The sequence below is a fragment of the Hippoglossus stenolepis genome, chromosome 2, assembly GCF_022539355.2.
Source record: "Hippoglossus stenolepis isolate QCI-W04-F060 chromosome 2, HSTE1.2, whole genome shotgun sequence".
NCBI lineage: Eukaryota > Metazoa > Chordata > Actinopteri > Pleuronectiformes > Pleuronectidae > Hippoglossus > Hippoglossus stenolepis.
The window spans coordinates 17,543,482-17,562,304 of NC_061484.1; the positions used below are offsets into that span (position 1 = coordinate 17,543,482).

The 18,823-nt window shown below is 40.9% G+C and overlaps 1 protein-coding gene across 10 annotated transcripts in view; it reads left to right on the top strand.

Moving 5' to 3' along the window:
• Positions 1-18,823, top strand: part of apbb2b (amyloid beta (A4) precursor protein-binding, family B, member 2b) — a 50,763-nt gene that overhangs the window by 27,889 nt on the left and 4,051 nt on the right. For 2 of the 10 annotated variants that reach the window (XM_035173202.2, XM_035173268.2), the window contains 14 exons: positions 224-468; positions 882-1,013; positions 1,563-1,634; positions 2,652-2,702; positions 4,206-4,291; positions 5,190-5,250; positions 7,750-7,896; positions 8,590-8,717; positions 11,802-11,807; positions 12,845-12,959; positions 14,302-14,389; positions 16,203-16,286; positions 16,404-16,519; positions 17,868-18,047. In XM_035173202.2, coding sequence (XP_035029093.2) covers positions 224-468; positions 882-1,013; positions 1,563-1,634; positions 2,652-2,702; positions 4,206-4,291; positions 5,190-5,250; positions 7,750-7,896; positions 8,590-8,717; positions 11,802-11,807; positions 12,845-12,959; positions 14,302-14,389; positions 16,203-16,286; positions 16,404-16,519; positions 17,868-18,047 — 1,511 coding nt within the window. Of the gene's footprint in view, positions 1-223; positions 469-881; positions 1,014-1,562; positions 1,635-2,651; positions 2,703-4,205; positions 4,292-5,189; positions 5,251-7,749; positions 7,897-8,589; positions 8,718-9,919; positions 10,109-11,801; positions 11,808-12,844; positions 12,960-14,301; positions 14,390-16,202; positions 16,287-16,403; positions 16,520-17,867; positions 18,048-18,823 lie in introns of those variants that run through there. The other 8 variants (XM_035173219.2, XM_035173293.2, XM_035173212.2 and 5 more) reach the window with 7 other exon arrangements.

Genomic DNA, 18,823 nt, shown 5'->3' on the forward strand with positions numbered 1-18,823 from the left:
GATGCTGGTAATCCCTGTCAGCTGTTGATGTTGCTCAGTGTATGAATGGGAGGGTTGACTTCCATTTAACTGAGGCCAGCGATGATTTATGGAAAACTAAATCAGTTCTTAGTCTCTGTGTGCAGTCACAGAGATGTGTTTATGTATCCACGTCTAAATTAAAAATGGTCTGTCAGTTTTCCTGTTGCTTTCAATTAACCTTCCCAATCTGTGTTTTCATCAGATATCTGGAGTGAGCAGTCATTCCAGACAGACCCCGACCTGCCACCAGGATGGAAGAAGATCACGGACATGGCCGGCATCTACTATTGGCACATTCCTACAGGCACCACCCAGTGGGAGAGGCCTGCCACCCGCCAAGCGCCCCCTGGACAGATGGAGACCCAGGCACAGGGCGACCACACAGCCTCACCGCCTCGTAAACACTCTGTGGGCTCGCTCAGCCCCTCACCCACTCCGGACCATGAGGTGAGAGACTGAACAACAGACTGATACGGACATACATAGTGATTGGGTGAATTTTAGTCTTCGTTTGGGCTGCAACTGTCAGTTCACTTGTTTACATCTAAACGTACGTCAAACTTATCTTATCTATATGAGATAAAGATTTTATTGGTATTATGACATTTTTATCACAACCTCTTTATTGTTATTTTAAATGAAAAGTTTCATAAAATCATTAAGTGAAATTTTTACAATTTAAAAAGAAAAATGTTTATGCCCAGATATGGTGGGTTACATCTGCAGAAGATCTTTCCTGACCTCGGGATGAAACCATACAACTGATAACAATACTTTAAAAATGTCAACTCTTTGTATAAATCTTATCTGTTATGAGTCAATTTCTTATAACCGTGTTTATTTAATGTATGCTCATGCAGTTGTGCCAAGCAGAGGTTTTCTTCAGGTCGTCAATTCGTTCGGGCAGCACCACCTCGGACAGTTCAGTGGAGCCTCTCTCCTCTAATGAAATCCCCATCCCCTCATGTGGATTCGTCAACAGCTGCTACTTTGTAAGTAAAGAACATGCCCAGTTTTTTCCCCACTGTGCTTTTTTTTTGTTTTGTGTATCTTTTGCAAAAGGCAGGTGATGTGGTCTCTATGTTGAATTTCAGATTGGAGATCATATTTTTCTGATGCTATATTTTTATTTGAGTACAGTGGAGTCCAGGCTGTATTGCATCAATACAGCCTGGCACAGAGAGTCGGGCAGAGGGGGGGGGGCATCAACGCTTCAATCTACCTTCAGAATGCACGAACGCAGCACTCCATCAATCAGTCAATCATGCAGAGTGATAGAGGGAAATGGAGGGAGAAGAGACGAGATTTATCGAGAGCAGTGTGATGTAGATAAAATATCGATCCAGTGAGAATGGACTGATGTTGTCAGGATCTCGTCCTGGCACATCTATCTGGAGCGGCTGACCTGAAGACTGCTCGAGTGTTAGCCAGTGACAACACAGCCAAAAACAGAAGAGAGATGCCTCTAAACCGTCACCGTGCAGGTTTTGGTCACTTTTAATGCGTCATCTCTCTCTGTCTCTTTCTGTTTATCTCCTCAGCCTCGGTCCACATCTCTGCAGGGGGCGTCGGATCCGGAGTGTCACTCTCTGCATCATGAAGATGAGGACAAGGTGAGGCACTTTAAAACTTTCCATATTGTGTTCCCCTCCTCACCGGCCACTCAGTAGCCTAGTTATTTTTCTTTGTGTGCGTAAATGTGTGTGTAGGGCACAAATTATACCCACAGCATCTGTATGTGTGTGTGTATTACTGTATATATAAGACGTATGATCTACCTGTATCACATACAGTGCAGTCAGTATTTGAACAGTGACATGTCTTCATTTGTTTTTGCTCTGTTCTCAGCACATTTGATTTCAATGATGTGAGGTAACAGTGCAGCCTAATGCACACAAGGGACAAGCTCCATAAAAAATTCACAGCCTTACAACAGTTTGTGTGCATTCATGGACTAAAACTGTTTTTCATGCAGAAATATTGTGGGGAACATGAATATTGAGGCTGGAGTCCAACACATTTATATATTTTAATAACCTAATATTCATATTTTTTATATTTTTGAATTCTATTCCGTAGTATTTTTTTGGGATTCTTTTTTTGTGCAGCTTTATTTGTCACTTCCATAATACACGTTACAGAATACATGGGGGTGAAATGCTGTATTTCACAGATCAGGGTGCAGGTCACATTTGAAAATTGCATAAGATACATTAAGACAAATTAGTCATGCAGCAGTCAGTGGACATTTTAAGAATTGGTACATTAGAGTGTCAGTGTCATTTTAGATCCTGCAAAAAAAGTGTCACTGTTCCAATACGTGCTGACTGTTCTCTGTGTCTGTTTTGTTTATATTCCACTAATCAAGAATCAGTAGAATCTCAGAAGTGATGTGAATGTTCAATAGGAGCAGAAAACATTTGGGGAAACTTCATAAACTCTCGATTGACATCTTCTCAGCTAAGAAATGTTTTGCTCCTTATTGCAACAGATGCTCAGTGTGGAGTGAGCTAGTTGGCTAACAGCCTTGTTCTGCCTTTCTTCCCTCGCTCCCCCTCCCACCCCTTTGACCCCCAATCCTTTGACCCACCGATATTTGTGTGTTTGTGTGTTTTTAACGCTGTGTGTAGAAACAGGTGTGGAGTGAATTTGGCGGAAAGATTGATAGTGAGGTTTGGAAGGCAAGTATAATGCACTCCATGTCGACGAGTCTTGTCCTAACCTCACCCACTCTTTGAGTGTGTGCGTTTATGCATCACATGCTAGAAATTCACTGCCTGGGCAAAAAGCATGTGTGGCTGATGCTTCACCATGAATGTACAGTAACTGCACCGACAGCAACATCTTGTTATGCCTCATATGTCAGAACATCTGTTATGTGGCTGTAGCAACATACTGAACGGGTTGTTTCTTTCTGTACTTGTGTGGCAAAAATATGTACATCTTTTTCTACCTGGCACAGATCTGAATGTGCTTGCACACAAGTGTATGTGTGTACATGCTACTTTCTTTTCCACGATGCAGCATGTCCCATTACACATAACACGCCAGTGCCATTTCTCCGTCCAGCAAGGGGATTCTGCCCACACTTGGATGCATGCTGGCATAGACTGTGTGGGGTCATAATATTTACTTTGGCCTCTGCCAGGTTCGTCTTTTCAGCCCCTTTCCCACATGTAAACTGGGAATATTTCAGCAGTTATAGATATCGGAGTTGTGTCGGACAAGGAGCTTAAGTGGTTTTTATTTTAGGTGCTTGTACAGTGAGATGGTGAACGTCACGAACATCTACCACAGTTGTAGTTGCAGGAAAAGCATCCACATTCCAAGGAAAATCAGGCAGTTCTTCTGGGAGTTTCATATGTTCTGTATGTCGGCCTTATACAATTAAGCAATGTAACCAAAAAGAGTAAGAGGGAAATTCCACATCTGAAAATACCACACACATCGACACACACCAGCTGCGTCGCCGGAAAATGAAACCAAAAAGACAAACACTAAGCGAACATTGACACGGTTTAGAATAATTTGTGTTTGATATCTTCTTACAATAATAAAAGTTTATTATAATTCATCTGGATCACTTTCATATGCATTACCTCCAACTATGAAGTAACAAAAAAATAAAACCAAGACGACAAAACTCTTTTGTCATGATGTCTGGAGCTTTAATGTCCTTTGGGAGCATGATAGTTTTTCCTTTCATATAAAACACCTGTGTGTACATGTGAATAATGATGCTAAGAATAATAATGATGATAATGGTAATAATCATAATAAAAACTTAATATGTGCAGCCCTTTTATGGCTATGGTGCTGCACCAAGTGCTTAACAAGAGAAGATAAAAACAAAGCTCGAAAATTATAGTGAAAATAAACCATACCAATCAGAAAAAAGATTGTTCTTTCAAATTAAATCTAAATTTGAAAAGATAGGGTTTTGATTTTCTTTGTACAATTCCAGGGTTATTTGTTATTTTAAGATCTAAGGGGGGATCTTTCCACAGTTAAGGGCCATTAAAACCAAAAGCAGCCCGATTTTGTGTCATTTCAGAATGCCTGAAGTCGCTCTCCAACTATTTTACAGGTCACATGTGTGAAAGAGGCTTTAAGGTGAAGGTCAAAGATGTAGGAGATATTTTGGCTTCATTTTACACTCTAACGATTTCCCCTGTGTGCACCAGGATCTGCAGGCAGCCACCGTGAACCCTGACCCCAGTCTGAAGGAGTTTGAGGGTGCAACGCTTCGCTACGCATCACTCAAGCTAAGGTGAAATACCTGTGCAGACAAACACACACACACACACACACACACACACACACACACACACACACACACACACACACACACACACACACACACACACACACACACATACACACACACACACACACACACACACACACGACCAGGAACACAAATCTCTCTAAGCCTCCACAGTAACTCGCACTTTTTTTCCCTTGCTATCCACACTCTGAGCTCTCTATATCGTTCTTGGTCTCTCTCCACTTTCTAGTTAGTTTCTCTAATCTTGTGTTAAATCAGTGTTCGAGATAATTGAGGTCAGACAAGGCAGGAAGTCAGTCATTCTGCTCAGGAAATGACTTCATGTCCACTGTTAGTATAATGACTCCTTGTAACGTTGGTAAGTTCACACACAGGACTCAAACCTTCCACACAAATCAGCAAATGGTTGTAATGGTAACACTGGGACACTGTAAGTGGGGAAGGAAGCACTCAAACATTTTACTACAGTAAAAGTGCAAATACATAGACAAAAATGTACTCAAGTAAAAGTACACATTCACTTTTCTACGTAAGTATTTACTTACTTACTTAAGTAAGTGTGCACTTTGCTCTTGTTGAAGGAGGCGGGGTCTAATGTTACCTGTCCTTGCTGATTGGATCAGTGGACCAATCCCCTTCTTGTTATTGATTACTTAGAAAGAAAATTAAAAAACAATGTCAACATGTAACACATTGTAAAATGTAGTTAATTAGAAAGTACTGATATTTGGTGAATATAAATCTGCCCAAGTAAAGCTCGGATACTTAATTACTTTAACAAAATAAATTAACTTTATTTTACATCCCACCACTGGATGCTGTTAATCTTATCCTAACCTCCTCTACTCCACGTTTCTTAACCTTTTCAACTCATTTTCAGGAACCGTCCAACAGCAGAAGAAGAGGAGTCAAACAACACCAACGGTGACCCAGAATCAAAGGTATGGAATATTTTCCTCAGCTTAGATTGAGTTTAAAGCCTATATCACATTACATGTTACATATTCATTTTAATGTATGATCTTAGAAACAAAAGAGATGATGTCATAATCCAAAATATTCTGCAGCTATTGTAATTCATCAACTGGTTTCGTCAAATTCGCATCAATTTTTGCATCAAATAAGCAGCTTATTGCATTGACACTTCCTAAAGTTATCCTGATGTAAAGTATGAAAAAATTATAAATAGGTCAGAGTTGCACACGACGTCCATTTGTGTCAATTCATCTTTTGCAGAATCTGAAGTTACAGACTTGTATCTTTTCTTATCTAGCTTTTTTCATGCTGTATAATAGAGTCAGTTTTCCCAGCAGACATTGCTTCTTTTTGTTGAAAAGCCCTTGCATGTGTGTTACAGTCTGTTTATGTCGCTGTTTGTCTACTGTTGGGTTATGAGATCATGATGCTGCATGTTACCATGAGGCAAGAAAGGGACTCTGAAACAATACTGTCCCCCAGTGGTGCCATAGAGAAGTACAGGGCCATGGTGCATTAATTAGAGTTTTCTTAAACATCCAAACTTAAGATTCAAATGAGACATTTAAACATTTAATCAAGCATCAGTCTCAATAAAACATATGACTCAGTGGAATGGCGAGAACATTCAGCCGATACTGTTTCTGGCAAATGTCAGACCAAGGTGTAAATCCAATTTAGAATCCAACTAATTAAACTGAAAAATAGATCAATTATTTATTCGGCCCGACACAGATTCATTTCATCCTGTCACAAACCGCAGCAGATTGCTGGTCTGCTACAATACATTCCAAGGAGTGTGTGTGTGTGGTTCCCACAGATGGCTGAATAGATCTGAAGAATTGCAGATCAGAGTTTAAAGCCAGCACTCGGCTTGATGACGTGGTGCTGATTTGGCTGTCTGGTGTCTGTTTCCCTCTGTGTGTCTGGCAGAAATTGACAATCCTTAGCAACAGGGACATTGTGATGAATAGCAGACACAAACACAGACCTGCACTCAGGCATCTGGTCTGGTGGCGCACTCTGACACACTCACTCATCACACATCAATGGCAGTAAGCAGCACACTGCTGTATTAAGATTGGGACTGGTCCCTTTTCTTCCCAGTTTATCAAAGACTAGAAAACTGACCAGATAAATCCAGTACACACACAGCTGCCATTCAACTAAACAAAGCTTAAATCAAATAATGTAGAAACCTTGTACCTCTTACAAAGGAACACACTTTTATAACTTGCATGAAATATAATCCAGCACAGCCATCTGGAGAAATTTGGGGTTCAGTGTTGCCTGAAGAGACTTTGGCATAGACAGTAGCCTGGATGAGCCGAGAATCAAGCCATCCACACGCTGATCAATGGATGACCCACTCTACCTCCTGAGTCACAGCCGCCCTAAGGCTGCATAGTGTTATGTGTCATGTAGCTGCTACCATCTGCTGGTCTGGATCGGTGACACAACTTTCAGCAGACTTTTTGCAACGTGGAGAGAATCACTGTGTGTGTGTGTGTGTGTGTGTGTGTGTGTGTGTGTGTGTGTGTGTGTGTGTGTGTGTGTGTGTGTGTGTGTGTGTGTGTGTGTGTGTGTGTGTGTGTGTGTGTGTGTGTGTGTGTGTGTGTATCCACATTGAAGTCATTATGTAATGAATTTCTGATGATGAAATGCTTAAGTTGTTTGTGTGTCTGCTGTTCAAAAAGAACATGAGATCAACAGCACTTTACTTCTACTCACACATGATAAACATATAATAAAACATCAATCTGGTCAAAAGTCAATTGGATCCACACACAAACAAGTTCTCCCACAACAAATCCTCCTGGTTGATGTGGTAGCTACTCACATTGGTTTCTGTCACTTCTGTCTTTGTTCTACCTTCTCTGACCTCTTTGGTCTCTGAGGTCTGGAGAGAACTGTCTGGACGGACTCCTCAAATCAAATGAATACTTGATGAGGTCAGAGGGATGGGTCTCTCTGCTTCCTCTCTCCTTTTCTACCGACATGCTTTGTCGTCTTCATCCATCTTTTAGTCTGTGAAAGAGTTCAAACCCTCTGGCTTTAGTCTCAGAACTCGCAAACTTCAAAACTACAAGTTTATTTAGAACAATACGGGATTCATTTTTAAGTCACCCACAAGTATCACCAGGGTAGACTAAAACAGTGATCTTAGAAATGGATTAGAAGGACCAAGTACATTGAGAGCTTTAAAAAACCATAAAAGGAATTTAATATATTTTTAGAAGGAGACAAGTAGCCACTGCACAGACTTTAAAATGGCTGTAATGTGTGATCTATTTCTGGTCTTCACACGTGTGGCTGCATTTTGGAATAGTTGTAATTGACCTACATTCTTTTTAGGGAGACCAGTAAGTAGAGCATTAAAGTCGTCAATTCTGCATGCATGCATTAAAGTCTGTGTGTATGGTCGTACTCAAAGTAAAAGTTTCATCACTCTGTGTTTCCTCCAGTGTTTTGCAGTGCGCTCTCTGGGTTGGGTGGAAATGGCCGAGGATGACTTGGCTCCTGGAAAGAGCAGCGTTGCCGTTAACAACTGCATCCGACAGCTGTCCTACTGCAAGAACGACATCCGAGACACTGTCGGCATCTGGGGAGAGGTGAGACAGACAGTGTTGGCATTTTGTGAGGGGATACTGTATTTGTTTTGTTTTGGGTGCCAAATAAAGGGTGACAAGTTTGTAGTTCGTGAGAATAAAGGATCCGCAGAGAAGGTTTGTACAGAATTAAGACGAGGAATATAAAAGTGAAGGTGGAGCAAAGAAAAAAGCCACAGGAGTTAGCAGGGGCAGCAGTCCTCTGAAATGTATGTCAAGAGATGGAGGGAGGAGGGAGGAAGGAAGAGAGGAAAGTGGAGCAATGCCTTTCCTTCGCTCTGCGGCGGTTGTGTTTAATGTGAAGCGACAGAACATAGAGAGAGAGAGAAAGAGAGAGAGAGAGAGCGCGTCATCCCTCTTTCAATAACCTTTCATCTCCTACAACCTCTTTTTAGGGTTTGATAATTTATTTAGAGGCCCTCAGAGCCAAAGGAGACACACGCATGCACGCACGCACGCACGCACGCACGCACACACGCACGCACGCACGCACGCACGCACGCACACACACACACGTACCATACATGCACACAAACGCATATATGTATATATTTACTTGGCAAGTAGGAGAGTAATTGACCTTTTAAAGCAGCATTTATTGTAACATCCTGAACTGCAGGAAATAAGCATGACATGTTTTTGTGATGAGATCTGAAGTTTATTTATGTGTGTGTGTTTGTGTTTGTGTGTTTTCAGGGGAAGGACATGTACCTGCTGCTGGAAAATAATATGTTGAACCTTGTCGACCCCATGGATCGCAGTGTGCTTCACTCGCAGCCGATTGCAAGTATCCGGGTTTGGGGCGTTGGCCGGGACAATGGCAGGTTAGTCACCTCGGGAACTGTGTTAATTTGTTGTGTTTCTTTTTTGAAAATTGATGAATCCTCTATTGTTTGTCCTCATGATTAATAATGATTGTGTCCGATGTTTTTCTTCAAATGCTTCCTGTGCTCTAAATCATCTGTAGCATCTTCTTACTGATTACGAAATATTCCAGCGTTAATAACCAATCACCTGGGTCATGACTCACTGAGGGTAAAATGTCCTTTTGTTGTTTAGGATGAAGCTGCTAAATTATTTATTTGATGGATTAGTCACCAGTGTAAGTGAAGTCATTGGTGCGTCACACAAAAGGTCAGGGTGACAATTGAGGTTGGCGGACAGTCGCTGTGGCGGTCAACAGAAGAGAGAAGTTAATGATTGATGATGAAGAGGATGCTATTGAAAAATGTATTCATCAGTACGGAGGAGAGGGTGAGAGGGAGAATGGCCTTTATTCTCTTTCACTACAAATCCCCATCTGACTGTCAGTCCCTCACTTTCACTTCCACTTCAGCTTAGTTCAGCACATCCGGCTTCACTGGAGACAAATTCATAGACGGCAGTAAAGCGTCACAGCTGCTTCTGTTTTTTATGCTCTTGTATGTAAAAATGAAAACTAAGAACAAACAACCTTCACAAGTCTTCTCTTGACATATAAAGGTTCAAGCTAATCTCTATATAAACATTGTGTGTTTCTGCTGCAGAGCAACCAGCAGAGGGCGCTCTGCACTGCTGCTGCAAGCACAATAAGATAGGGAATGTAGGTTATCAGAGACAGACAGGTGATGTGGACCAGAGTGGTTAGTAGCTGCTGTATAATTGGAGCTGGCATGTGCTTCACATGTACACACTCACACACAACACACACAACACACACACACACACACACAGAGGCACGAGTGCACTCAGGAGGAGAGGCATGGTTAAAAGCTCTTGGCATTAGTAGAACTGCAGAATTCTGTTGCCTCAGGGATCTTTCTCTTCTCTCGTTTGCACACACACACACACACACACACACACACACACACACACACACACACACACACAGTATATTCTTAATCCTGGCAGATGAAAATAATGTGTGTTTTCCGAGCGCTTAACCTTTATTTCTACCATCCACATCTACATACAGCGGGCGAGCGAGAGCAGTGGGAATACCAGAGCTGCAGCGGAGGGAGGAGGGGGAGGAGATGGTTGGAGGGAGGAGGAGGAGAGGGGAGAGCCAGAGAGGGGTATGAAGCTGCCAAAGGGGGAGGTATGGTTAGTTCCTCGCTGGGTGTGGAGCAGACAGGTTGAGGAGTGTGTGTCGGATCAGGAGGAATAGATGGTTTGAGGGTTGAAAGATCCTCCTGCATACAGAGGATTACCTGCCAAAATAAGAAAACAAACCAGTGTGAGTATATTCCTATACCTTTTTATATCTTACTTTTAGAAACATCACTTGTTTTAGTTTAAAGTAGTGGGAAAAGACAGAGAAGCTACAGATAAGAGTGATGAGGCCTTAGTCTTAGGATATGTTTATCTTGTTTTGTTTTTAGCTGGTGTGCTGGTCACAATTTCACAAGAACTCAAGTAGAGTGTAAAAACTGGAAGTGGGTACATGAGTGGTGCTATGTCCATGGTTGGGTGCTAAAGAGATGATGTGATAAAGGAGTTCCGTTATCCTAAAAACTCAAGTGTGTGAAAAATGAAAGTGCTAATAACCCAGAGAAGCTTTTAATAGTTAAATATGCAGCAGTTCGGCATTACAACATAAGTGAAAAACATGTTTTCATCCTCACACTAAATGTGCATCCAAATTCTCTTTCCAGGTTTATATTTTAAATAGTTAAAATGTAAAATGTGTTTTCCGCCAAAGGGGATGCTTTCATCTGTCTTTGTTAGCAGGATAATGCAAAAACTACTCGGCCGATTTCTGTGAAATTTTGTGGAGGGGTGGGGCATCACTCACAGAGGAACCCATTTAATTTTCGTGCGGATTGGGATCCAGGATTCCTTTAAAATGGGAGATAGGACATTTTGCTATATTTTTGTTGATTTCTCGAAGAATAATTTGTGGAACTTGATGAAAAAACATCAAATATAAAACTGAATTTTGTGAATTTAAATGTGGTTTCATAAAGGGACTGTTGGACCTTGGTGAAGGTCTGTGCTCAACCATTCTAGTTTATTCATGTGTTGGACTTTTCTTCTTGAGGATGTTTGAGGCGGGAAATAGCAGCAACCAGGTTTCAGTGTTATGGAGCGTTTGGGGCAGGGATTCTCCCATAACACACACACACACACACACACACACACACACACACACACACACACACACACACACACACACACACACACACACACACACACACACACACACACTCCTGTGGATACACCTGTGAGGGAGATCAGAGTGCCCCCCCATGTGCCACGAAACTCATTATTGCCACAGAGATTACAGATTCACACAGCAACCTTGACGTTTTCAGTGGCGCTGCATGATCATAAGATATCACCCCCTCCTCTCTCTCTTTCCTCTGACTTTTATCTTCCCTCCTCATCTGGGTGTTTTATTCTGCCCTCGTCATCACACTTTCATCTTTATCATGTACATTGTTGCAGTTCACGTCCAATTTCCTCCCCCAGTATTCCACATTTGCCACGTGATATTCCGTACTCCCCTCATTCTCCCTCTCAGTAACTTCGTTTAGGCTGTATGGCTTTAAGAAACTTCCAGGCTATATCTTCTATTCCTGTCAGGAAACACAAACCATCAGCAGCCAGTCAAAATCTTTTCATCCCTCCCGTCTCTCCCTCCTTCCCACCTCATTCAATCTCTATCGCTTTGTCATATTTCACCTCAAGGTTAAGTATGCAGTGAAATGACCTGCACCGCTGCTTTTAACCTGAGCTACAGCCCCTTCAGCCCACACGCACATATGCATATGCATAAGGAGAAAGAAATCAATATGTCACTCAAGGTTAATTCCTTATGTATGTCACTGGGTCAGTTTGTCATTTTCTACTTTGCAGTACCACAGATTTGTTTTCTCTTTTATTCTACTAACTCTCTGCCTTTTCCTCCCTTGCTTCCTCGGACCCAGAGAGAGGTAAACACATTCTTTCCTTTCGTCCCCAGATGTTCCTCAAGTATCTCTCCATCATCTCCTTCTCTGTCATCCCTTATTGTTTAATTTCCTCAGCATCTTCATTTTATTATCATTCTCAAAGTGGACCATGATGTACTGTAGTACTGTGCGCACTCACTTAGAGACATAGGAAATGAAGGTGACCTCCTCTGTCCTTGTCTGTCTACAAGCAATTTTTGTGAAAGTATGCAGACACACACATACAAACACACACGCACACACACACACACATTCGTACGTACAGCCACACAAATAGGAATCTTTTGTGGAGACTTTCCCTGAGGGTCTGGACTCAGAAATCTCGTTATAGCCCTCAGGCCGTTTCCTCTTTCCTGGAATATTGAAGAACACATCTTGAAGGAGGTTGTTTAGTTTGGGTTTAAGTGCATTTTTGTGTGTGTGTGTGTGTGTGTGTGTGTGTGTGTGTGTGTGTGTGTGTGTGTGTGTGTGTGTGTGTGTGTGTGTGTGTGTGTGTGTGTGTGTGTGTGTGTGTGTGTGTGTGTGTTGGTTTAATTTGGTGCCGCTATATTTCTTCTCCACATCATTCCACGTCTTCATTCCTCTCTCCCTCCGTCTACATTCCTTTCTTCTTTTCATTCCTTTTATTCAGTGAGAGTTAAATTGTTTTCGGGCTCCAGTGGGCCCAGGGGAAAGTTCTTCCCTGCTGTCGCTCTGTTCAGCTCCTTCTTGCATCACGCTGCTCTATTGATCTCTGGGGTCCATCGACCTGCAAGTGTGTGTGTGTGTGTGTGTGTGTGTGTCCTGTCTCCATCAGACTGATAAAGGTCAGTTCATCTCTCATGTCGTCTCCAGGAGCTGTCAGTCTGGACACACACTCACACATGTACACAAAACCACTTCATCATTCATCTTTCTTGTCTTCAAGTAGAACTAAAACTAGTCGAACAAACTCTCCACTCATCATTTATCCCTCTGCCGTTTTTCTCCTTTTCTGTTTCTAAATCAACTCTGTGTTTTTTTTTCCTTTCCTCTTACAGGGACTTTGCATATGTGGCGAGGGATAAAAACACCAGGATCCTGAAATGTCATGTGTTCCGCTGTGACACGCCAGCCAAAGCCATCGCCACCAGCCTGCATGAGATCTGCTCCCGGGTGAGTGCTTCAGGCTGGAGGAGGAGGCTGACATGAGGCCAAGTGTGGATTTTGGCAAGATTAAGAGTCAACGTGTTGGATGAAGGTTTCCACTGCCACTCAATAAGGAAGGCTTGGAGACACCCTCTTTCATAACAGTATTACCTGCCTCAAAAAAGCTTGTATTTTAAAAAAAATCATGTTTACTCTTCCACGGTCTAGACACACATTTGAATCATTGCACAGCGTATCTGCTTTCCTCAAAAACTCCCCAAAACTAGATTAAAAGCATCTAAATTATTAAGAAGTATTTTTCTTCCAAAACACATTCATCAGAGAGCTTTCTCTCCCTTGCACGTCTATTTATCGACAAATACAGATTCATGCAAACAGGGTGAGAAGAACAGAAAACAAACCATGTTTTTAATTTCCCTGCTTTTTCCACTGAACTGTTAATTATTTATTAATGTACTTTCCTGGTGCCCCACTAAAACTTATCTAAAGCTTTAGAGTTTTAATTCAGTGTTGGGAAAGGTCTTTTAATGTTTTCTTAATTTATTTAGGCTCATAAGTTCCTGCTGAAATCAAGTCAACTTTGCATTAAGAGCTTTTTTAAGGGTTCAAGTCAAAGTGTAACATTTTATCTGGTACCTTTTTATGTCCACTTACCTAAACAATATTTGTACTTGTCATTTGTTGGAGGGAGAAGGAGCCATTTGTGCTCATTCACAACCGCCATGATAATACTTACTGCCCCACATTTTCCAGTCAACCTATATTATAGATCTGTTTAATGCGGACCTGTCACACAAAAAAGGATGAACAAGGAAATTGGAAGAATTGGTCACAGAAGGGTTTGCTGAGATGCAGATTTGCTGTGACAAATTCTCTTATTAGGGACATGTATAATTTATGTCTGGTTCTCTGTGTGTGTGCGTGTGTGCGTGCATGCGTGCGTGCGTGCGTGCGTGCGTGAGAATGATTTTTCCTTTTTTCATCTTTCTCCGTCGGTTTGCTTGCATGTGTTTCTCCTTGTTAGGAACACTGCAGGAAAAGCTTTTACCCTGCTTTGTAACAAGGAGTGTGACCTGATTTAAGTGTGTGTGTGTGTGTGTGTGTGTGTGCGTGCTTGTGCGCGCTCTCTCCAGGTGATTTGTGTAGAAATTGTGACAGTATCAGGGTTGAAGCTCTTCCAGGTTTTTTCCTCTCCCCGTTCTTGTTGACTCTTTCATCCTTTTTCCTCCCACATGCTCACATATTTTTTTTATGTCTTGTCTCCTCACCCTCCTCCCCTGTGTCACTTCCGTGTCAGAACATTTCTGCTCAGTTTCCTCATATTCCCGTATCTCTCTCGCTTCACCAGATAATGACAGAGAGAAAGAATGCCAAAGCGATGGCAGGAGGCTCTCTCCACGACAGGATGCAGGCAGGATTCGATCTTCCTCTACAAGGTGGGTTTCATACATACCCCACTCACACACTGAGAGAGTAAGTGACACACATTAATAGATTCAAGCTGTAGCAATCTGGATGCATTCACACTGTTCATTTGTAAGCACAGATAATCTTAATAAGTCTTAATTTGTTTGGTGTGTGTGTCGACTTGGGACTTTCACACTCCATCCAAAGTCAACACAAATAGAGACAGGAACATGAAGTAGTTTGATAAATACCATGGTTCCAGGCTCAAATATAAGATTTTTTTCCCTTCTGGATATTAGGTTTGTAAAAGAGGTGGTTGACTTATTCTTTGAAGACTAAACAATGTTCACTACATCACATATTCTTTCGAATGAAGAGAGTACAACCTACCCTCTACGGATTGTGTTGCAGTATGGGTTGTTTTTAGCTGTATTGTTACTAGACCAGTGAGTCTTTCAGTGTCAGTCAGCCCTTAAAAGTGTCTGCCAGTGTCTTTACTGCAGAAGGGAACCAGGGAGAAAATCTGTCCAACAGCCATGAACAACGGCTGTAACAGATGATGAGCTCTTTTGACCTTTGACGTCATGAGCCTGACAGGAGAGAGTGTGAATAATGTACAAAGATATATATGAGTGGTTTTTATGTGTCACTGTATTTCACATTTAACCTACACAAGGTTTCAGGGAGGACGACTTGGTTCTCCTTGGAACTATGGCGTCTCAGGGAAACTTGGGGAAAAAAAGTCAGTATTTAAAAAAGAGTTGTTGGAAATCGAGGTCTTCGTATAATCAAGGTCGTCCTATATTTGGGATAATGCAGTAGATAAATTTGGAGCCATTAAAAGGTATTTCAGAAGATTCACATCCATCACCTTTAAGTTGGTGATTGACGTCCCTATTTGGCCTTGTTGGAGCTCTATGGGGTTTCTTGTGTTAGTCACCAAAATGCATTGTTTTAATCCTTGAAACCTAAAAGATATTACTTATTACTCTTCTTCTTTTTCTTTCTTGCCTTTCACACATTCCTACTCTTCATTGTGCATAGCCGTTTTCAACTATGAACTGTGTACATGCACATGCATAATACATACTCCGTTCTCCCCATATAGCTCCTATTAGTCAAAAACTCGACATGGTTCCAGTTGTTTGTAACAAAGAGAAGAGTTGATGAAGTCTGTCATGTTTACAGAGTAGACATAGAATATATTCCCCAAGTTTTTATATAACCGGACAAACGTAGGGATGTTGGTGTTGGCGGCAGTAAGACAAACATTCCTGTACTTTCAGGAGACAGTGTAGGAACGTAGAGGAGCAATATTTACACAGGTAGCTATTTCATAAAAAAAAGAAAAAAAATCTCTCACTCAGTCGTAAACATGGTAACAAGCTATTTCTGCAGCACACATTGTTTTCTCTCTCGTCGGCTCTCTCTCTCTCTGTTGGTCTGTCAGAGAGAAAAATAATCAGCTGCACTTTGTCATTTATACGCACACGTTATTGGACACGACCATAAAATGACAGCATGTGGTAATTAACAACTTTAGCTTGAAATAGTCTTTCAAAAGCAAAATTAAAGAATTTCTCAAAACGTTCACTTCCTTTGTGTTGCGTGATGGGAGACCTTCATTATCAGGCAGAATGAAAATGTGAATAATTCTGAACAAAACGAAACAAACACAAGAATCTGAATTGTTAAACATCACAGTCATTATTCAGTCAATCGCCTTTTATAGAATTTTCCATCTCTCATTCAGAAAGGTTGTAAAATCTTCTATTATTTATCCACATGAAGTTGAATATTTCTTCTTATAAGCTCTTATTAAATGTTTTGTGTTCTCCCCAGCAGAGTTCCCCACTCCAAAGACAGAGCTGGTTCAGAAGTTTCAGGTGCTTTACCTCGGGATGCTGCCTGTCGCCAGACCTATAGGTCAGTCTGACACACACACACACACACACACAAATACACACACACACACAGTGTTTGATTTCACGTGTGTTTTTAATGTAAATGATTTGTTTTGTGTTTTGTCATCCTCTGGTTCAGGTATGGACATACTGAATGGAGCTATAGACAGTCTCATTGGTTCTTCCAACCGAGAGGACTGGACTCAAGTAGCTCTCAACGTGGCAGATGCTACTGTCACCATCAGCAAAGACAAGGTCAGACACTTTTTTATTAGCTCATAAGCTTCCTTAATAAACTTCCTTAATAAAGCTATTTCCCTCCCAGTTCAACTTGGTGACAGAGAATTGGTTTATTAATTGGAAATTGTGATGCAACTTCCTTTATAGAAAACAACCATAGTTTTATCAAAGTTGAGATTCTTAAGTTCCTGTACAGCAATGTCCTCTTCTGTAAAGAAAGTTGATTACAATGATGTATGTCCAACAACAAACATGGCAGAGATTGTGAGATTGTCTCTTAGCTGCCGTGTAGCAAATACATTTTACTGATGGAAACATATGACCAGCACAACTTAACTGGAGCCCAGTCGATATAGCAATTGCTCTGATAATACTTACCGACATGAGCTTTTCACAGACATAGCGATATGTGCTTTTATATTTGCAGACATGAATATTTGTATTTCACAGAATGAACACTGCAGAAAGGATGAGCATTTATGTTCATGTTTTAAAGAATTATCTATTTTCTTAATTCAAGTTCCATATATTTGGTTGTATTTGGGTTTTATTTATGTGTAGATATTTATAATAAAGTTTATGATTAAATGATAAAATATCAAGCCTTGATTACATTTCTTTGTCATGTGAAGAGTTTGATAACAAGATCATCGTAAACCTTTTTTAATATACGCTGTGTCAGCCGATATGTTGGTTAAAAATGTTGCAACAGGCCCCAAAATCCTTATTGGTCGGCCTCTAAACTTAACTTTACTGTTACACAAAATAAAAAACTATTGAACTAGTAAAAGGTGAATGACAAAGAGTATGGGCTCTTACTTGTGTGGAGGGAGGTTATGTAGCTCTGGATGAGGAGACTAACAGCAACATTACTTCCATCAACAACTTTTTTTGTTTTGTTTGAACATTTCAATTACTTTCAATGTATTAAACTACAAAAATGGTGGAAAATAATTAACTCACACTGTAGATTCAGAGATTTAGAAAGCTGCTTCCCACCTGAATGAATGAATAAACTGCAGCTCGCAGACAGCAGCTCCACTCAGTACAGTTAACAATGTTCCACCATGCAGACGACATCAAATTACCTGTTTCCCCTCTCATTTAAATAAGTTACGAATTAAAGCTTTAACAGAGGGACACTTAAAGCTCTGCTGCTCCACTGGACCTGTTTATTAGGAGGCTGCAGTTTTACTGGGTCGCTCTCCTGTGTGAATGTATGTAAATTTTGGCTGATGGTTTTTCTTTGTATCTTTTTGTTTCCTCCGTGCTTCAGTAGAACATTTGATTAAACTAAATCCAAATAAATGTGAGTTATAAATGCAATGTACTCAACATCTCACAAACCAATGTGTCTGACCAGGATGAAGAAGAAGTGCTGGTGGAGTGCCGTGTGCGTTTCCTGTCCTTCATGGGCGTTGGGTATGACGTGCACACGTTTGCCTTCATCATGGACGCAGGCGGCCATCGTTATGACTGTCACATCTTCTGGTGTGACCCTAATGCTGGGAGTGTGTCCGAGGCTGTGCAGGCAGCTTGCATGGTGAGTCACTGAGCCAGAAAACAAGAGCTCGGAAACACAACTCAATACACAGAACTAAACTTTCTACTGACTTTCTTACCTCCACAGTTGTGTGATCAGGGGTTGTTACTTAGAATGAATGCAAACTCAAGTTGGACTTTACCTGAAGGAAAAAGATGTGAGCTATATAAAACTATTTTCAGGTTGAAAACAATTTTCACTTGTTTTCAGAGGCAACCCATAAAATTCAAGCATAAAACACAAGACAGCAAACAAGTTATTTGAATCCATGAGTTTATTACAACCAGTCATGATAATGAAAAGGATTCCTTCTTTGGAAAGTGAACTTAACAAATTTATAAAAGCTTAAAGATTGAAAATTATATTTCAAGTACAGACTCGTTCTGTGAGTGAATGTCCTTGCCTGTAGTTTAGTTTAGGTTTTCAGTCCGACAGGTGGATGTTTATTATATTATTTATTACAATAGATGCTTTATTCAGGTTTTGATGGGAACATCTGTCAAAGCTGTGGTGTGTTTTTGTAAAATTTCAAATCAAGAGAAGTAAAGTTAGAATATAGAATAGAATAGAATATAGTCCCTGCAAGTTATGGTGCAGTTTAAAGTTCAGTGCTTTAGATTCTATTACGTGTTTGTTGTTTTCCGCTTTGTAGGAAACGTTTTCAGATCAGTGACCATTATAATCAGCATATTATCTATTTACCTTGTTATGTTATTATATTATGTTCTGTGTTATGGTCACTGGAGTTAGTTCTTGTTATAAAGCAGAGATGCTAC